General features: G+C 32.1%; 2 protein-coding genes across 2 annotated transcripts; one reads left to right on the top strand and one right to left on the bottom strand.

The window, feature by feature from the left end:
- The first annotated feature begins 198 nt into the window (after positions 1 to 198).
- LOC109597481 (U-scoloptoxin(05)-Sm1a) lies at positions 199 to 1,548 on the top strand. Its single transcript, XM_020013172.2, has 3 exons — positions 199 to 344; positions 395 to 544; positions 592 to 1,548. The coding sequence occupies exons 1-3, from the start codon at positions 221 to 223 to the stop codon at positions 798 to 800; spliced, it is 483 nt and encodes a 160-aa protein (XP_019868731.2). The 5' UTR covers positions 199 to 220; the 3' UTR covers positions 801 to 1,548.
- On the bottom strand, positions 833 to 1,450 carry LOC109597482 (uncharacterized). Its single transcript, XM_020013173.2, has 3 exons — positions 1,308 to 1,450; positions 1,115 to 1,255; positions 833 to 1,065 (listed from the first exon to the last, which is right to left on the bottom strand). Exons 1-3 carry the CDS (start codon positions 1,363 to 1,365, stop codon positions 863 to 865), a joined length of 402 nt encoding a protein of 133 aa, XP_019868732.2. The 5' UTR covers positions 1,366 to 1,450; the 3' UTR covers positions 833 to 862.
- Positions 1,549 to 5,877: the final 4,329 nt, after the last annotated feature.

The following is a 5,877-nucleotide window of genomic DNA, read 5'->3' as shown; positions in this document are numbered from 1 at the left end:
GAATTTATTCAAATTTAAAACAAACAATTAACATTACATTTATAAAGTTGTATTAGTTTGTCATTTTATTACAAAAACCCTTTATTTATCTGTTATTGAATACAAGAAAATTGGAAATAATCATTATAACATAACGTTTCATCCCTGTTTAAACAAATATAAACAATATGAAATCCATCAAAATTAAGTTGCGTCAAATATCATCATTTTCAAGGCGAGTATGCCGAGGGGTTATCGAAACATCTCACCGCAGAAAACTGTAGCAAGCAGTCAAATATTTTTCTCAGATAAAATGCCTGACAATCTGCTGCTGACGACAGTGTTCTGTTTCCTCGTCTTTTCAAGTAAAAACCGTCTTGCAAAAGTTTCAAATTACCTACGCTAATAGTTTTAGGTGCGAGTGCAATTAAATGTTTCCAGTGCGATTCGGCAGTTGATCCAGGATGTGCTGGGCTGAGAAGCGGAGAGACCAAAAGCATGTATTACAAAGAATGCACCGGAGTTAACGACATTGCAAAGTTTTGCAGGAAAGTTCACTATTCCAGTAGGTAATTTTCATGTTTCAACTACTTTTTTTATTTGCTTTATTAGTTTCAGACGGTGACAAAGAGAATGTGCGTATATACAGGCAGTGCGGGTGGTTGTCGACAAGGAATGATTCCACGTGCAAGAACAGCGGCAACAATTCGGTGTGGGAAACGAACTGTGCATGTTGGACTGATGGTTGCAACTCGTCCAATAAAATCCGCTTTGACTTCACCGTTTTAACAATTGTTGCAGCGTTTAAACTAATCTGTTGATACATGTTTGTGGTATTAAAGGAAAGTCCTAATTTTGGTACAATAAATTTTAATTACAAAACTTATAACAACTTAATAATTAACGCGACAATTATCCACAAAACGCTGAATGCCGTTTTTGGACTAGTATTACATACATCTGTATCACAATAACAGTCTTTAGCATCACTGCCCGAGTATTTCGCTTTCAGGCAAACGACTGCGTCGCCGTGGTAATATGTGCACTCATGTACGTTCACTACTTTATCTCCGCTCAAAAAGTACACTAAAAACTCCAATATGTATCACAATCCAATAGGTCCATTAATACTTACAATATTGTGTTAACGTTCTACACATGGGACTCTCATTTAGAATATTTGAATCGTTGCCCGGGGTGCATTCCTTGACTTCTTTACTTGGACATCCCACCTCCTCTCCAACGTGATGACAATGGTAACATTTCAAGGAAGACACTTAAACAAAAGCAGCGTTGACAATTCAAAATAATTCAAGAGAAATTCTTACCCATCGTTACAGCTAAGATGAGAACAGACACATTAATCAGTAAAAACCGTACTATCATAATAATGCCTCCTCATCGTTTCAATGTTAAATTTTATGTTACATTTAAAAGTCAATGTCAAGATTGGACCGTCACTCAAAATTTTCAAAATATATTGTTAACCACACTAGTTTATTATCTCACTGTGTTAATTTAGTTACATATGTATACATTTAAATTAAAATAAATATGAGTTTAATTGTTTTCTTCGTGTATTTTTATATTTTATGGTATACCAAATTACACTTTATTTTGTTATTGATTATTATAAAAATTATGTAATATTTATATAACTATGGTAATGAAATTATAAATAAAGTATCTCTAATTTGTAATAATAATAATAATAATAATCATATTTTTAATTTCTGAACCAAACTTCATAAATTCATTATTATTATTGATTTACCTAAACCTGAACCTAAGCTTTTCTTATTCCTTAATTTATATTTGTGTAAAAATGGTTGCCTATATTCGTATTCGTATAAGATAGAATGATAATTTATCTCTCATTCGCAATTAATTTAATCTATTTTAGTTTTCTTTAGCATTTCTTTAACAGCTTAAATCATTTTGTAATTCGATCCCAGAGTAAAACTATGACAACGGTAATCTGAAAGAATTCATTCATGCTGTTGATAAGATAGTCCCGCTTTTTTCAGGAACATTTAAAATTACGAACTTTCAACACCTGTTATTCAATTTATATATAATTGGTAAAGGGGTTTACCCAAAGACTATATGACGTCAAACAATTTTGATCAATTTACTCCTGGCAATTTCGAAACTTGGAGAACGATTCGCAAAGAAGTGCTTGATAAATTTGGAGAAAAATGATCAGAAGCTACTCTTGAGACAATCTACGTCCCCCAATTCATTGGAGAAATGTGTTCTGATTGTGACAATTTAATAGCACACCGTAATCTACAACAGAATCCAAAGCCCCAAAACTTCCGACATCAAAATTACAACCACAATAATCGAACTCAAAATTATACCCCAAATCGTCAAAATTTTAATCAACCTCAAAATTTCAACCGTAATCTAAATAAAAATTTCAATTCACCACAAAATTTCAGATATAATTCGAACCCCAATTTCTATCAAAACGACAACAATCTACCAAATTTCAACAATCATTCCCAAAAACAAAAATTCCCCAATAGATTAGATTTTTCCGGAGACATAAACAGACAGATAACCCAAAGACAACAATTCACGTCATCCGCAAAAATTGAAACCAGAACCAATGTCAATTTCCACAAAACTATCAAATAATCAACAACCATCATAATTTAGAAGCCATTGACAGAAATTTAGACTTCGACCAGCAGGATTAACTATTACCAGTAAGACAAAACCTTTGACAGTTTCCAAGAGCAAGGCAATAATTCTCAATTTGAAAATTTTCCTATAGGGAACCATCCGAAATTCCCGATATAGATTTAAACATTTTGACTTTCCCTATTTGAATCCACAATTTTTAATTGATACTGGAGATTCATACTCGATTATAACTCCTTAAGCTGCCACAAACCAATACCAACGATCATAATTTACGTTACCCAATTTTGAAACATTCTGGCATAATTGATTGGCACACGAGGTACTTCTGTCGTCACACGATTTACGACAGTGCAAAAGTAACATAGACTATCAGACAAACATTCTGACAATTGGTACTACCTCAATCAAATTTAAATACTTTAGTCCCAAAACAACAAAAATTCCTGTATTCATTTCCGAAGGTAATATTTTACTTCCTGCAATAATCAACAATAATCGTGAAATTGTCATTTCCTAATCCATTCATACCACATCACATGGCTATGTATCAGTCCCTTATATCGACATCAACTTCCACAATGTCATCCCTGTACAACCCCTACAACCAAACTATGTATAGATTTTGCAGGATTTTTTTATGACGAAAATCAATTACTTTCTGCCATCACAACAGTAAAACACAACCGACAATATACCAGTTTACACTTTTCCAAAAATAAATTTCCTCTGTATCCCCATATTCCAGTTTGCATTGTACCGAAAAAATTATACACTTCTGGTAGAAAGAAATTTAAATTCAGACCAGAAGACCATTGAAGACAAGTACCCATTACCTAGAATAGACGATATCATCGACAACTTAGGTAGATGCGAATATTTTTCTTGTTTAAACCTTGCACCAAATTCCGATATCTGAAGAATCGATCAGTAAAACTGCATTATCTATTCAAAATGGACATTTCTCTCCGAATGCCTTTCGGAATTAACAATGCACCAGCTTCATTCCAGAGAATGATGAGTGAAATTCTAAAATCTCATTTATACAAACGCTGTTTTGTATATGGACGATGTCATCATCTTTTCTCGATCTCTTCAAGAACATATGTGACCTCAAATTAATTTTCTCTTTGTTATAATCCGCAAATATAAAAATAGAACTTGATAAAATTGAGTTCTCCACCAAAAAAGTTGAATTTTCAGGACACATCGTCACCGACAAGGGCCTTCAGCCAAATTCAAAGAAAATTGCTGCCATTTTTAACTTTCCAAATGAGAAATCAATTAAAGAAAAAAGTCATTTCTTGGTCTTGTATGTTACTACAGACGTTGTATTCCAAATTTTGTAAAAATTGTTTATCCTATCAATAAATGTACAAAAAAAAAGGAGGAAAAATTAATATGCACGATTCGCGATACATTTCAGCATTCGAACAGTTTAAAAACTTAATCAACCATTCGCCAATCATACAACATCCTTAAAGAACATTTACCATGACTCTGCAAAACGAAATTATTTGACAATCGAAAAAGAACTACTAGAAATTGTAGCTTCAACAAAAATCTTTCGATCTTACTTATGATATTTGGATAAAAATTCAATGTTGAAACAGATGACAATCCCCTCGTTTGGCTAAATAGTTTAAAAACAACCAATTGACGTCTAATTAGTTTGAAAATCAAATTAGACGAATTTGACCATATAATTTCATATAAAAAAGGCAAAGACAATGTAGTCGCTGACGCACTTTCTCGCGTCGAAATTAACATTCACAGTTCCAACGATGATAGTGATACTGTCATTACTGATTAACCATTGTTAATGTCGATATTAGAAAGAAAATATTTCTTGTACATTACCCGTTTCTGAAGAATGTATAAACAAATTTCACAATCTAATGTTCATGCGTATAGGATTAATAGAATGTCATTCAATCAGCAACCGATTCGGTAAAATCGTACACTTAATTACTCTTATTTCAAATAATATAGAATCACACTTTTCAACAATATTAAAAAATATCATTGACCCTCAAAAAACTTATCTCATTTAATTTGTATGACAAAAAATTGCGTCCCATTTTGGAAAAAATACTGTCACCTTTGTTTAATACCACTATTAAAATCATTCTTTGTCATTTTAAAGTTGAAGACATTTTAGAAGTAGAAAATCAAAACAAAATTATTAATAATTACCACACAGCGAATCACAACGATATCAACGAAATGTACTAACATTTGCGTAGTAGATATTACTGGTCCAATATGAAAAATTCAATTACTTTGATAATTAACAAATGCGAAATCTGTTTAACATCCAAATATGAAAGAAATCCCTTCAAAACACCATTCAAAGGTCCTTTGCTTCCGTCACTTCCATTCGATATATTTAGTCATTTAACACACAAACAATCATTGATGCCTTCACAAAATATACCCAAGCTTACCTAGAAAACACAACTTCAATTATTTTTGTTATCCAAAGACACTATTTTGCACAACATAATTTCCACAAAAATATAGTTTTCAACCAAGATCCACAGTTTAAAAATAAAACTTATAAAGAATTTTTCGATTTACACAAAGTTGAAATCCACTATACATCCAAATCAAATTTCTCGTCCTCCAGTCGAACGTCTACAATCTACAATCATTGAAAAACTGCGTGTTTTATAATCTTCTGAAACCAATGTTTGTAGAACTTATGATATCCGTAATTATTATCTATAGTCAATCAATACATTCAACCACAGGTTTTTCCTCATTTTCCCTAATTTACGGTCCCTATGAACACGAGACACTTTTCGATAACAATTTGACAATTTACGAACAATATAATCATAACAGAAAAAATGAAATTTCTTCCCTTTTTAGAAACAAAATCAAAAATCAGAACAGATCATCCGACAATCAACACCGATTCTCCAGTTTATCTTTATACCGCTCAAAGATCAAAACATGAAAAACCGTACAGAAAATAGATTGTCAAAAAGACTCCAAAAATGAGAACAAATATTGAAACAAAAAATAATGTAAGAAAAATCAAACGTCCTCGTTATGCAAGATGATTTAGGTACTTTTACTTTAGAAAAAATATTCAGCTCTATAACTGCTGATTGTTTTACAATCCGATGCACCGATGCAGTAGAAGACGCCACCCCAGACCTTTTCATTCATAATTTGCACCCGTCAAAACACAAAATTGTTTTACAGAAAAAAGGACCTTCCAACTGGATTCGATAAATCGCC

Source organism: Aethina tumida, chromosome 1 (genome assembly GCF_024364675.1).
Source record: "Aethina tumida isolate Nest 87 chromosome 1, icAetTumi1.1, whole genome shotgun sequence".
Classification (NCBI taxonomy): domain Eukaryota; kingdom Metazoa; phylum Arthropoda; class Insecta; order Coleoptera; family Nitidulidae; genus Aethina; species Aethina tumida.
This window is presented reverse-complemented; position numbering and strand designations above follow the sequence as displayed.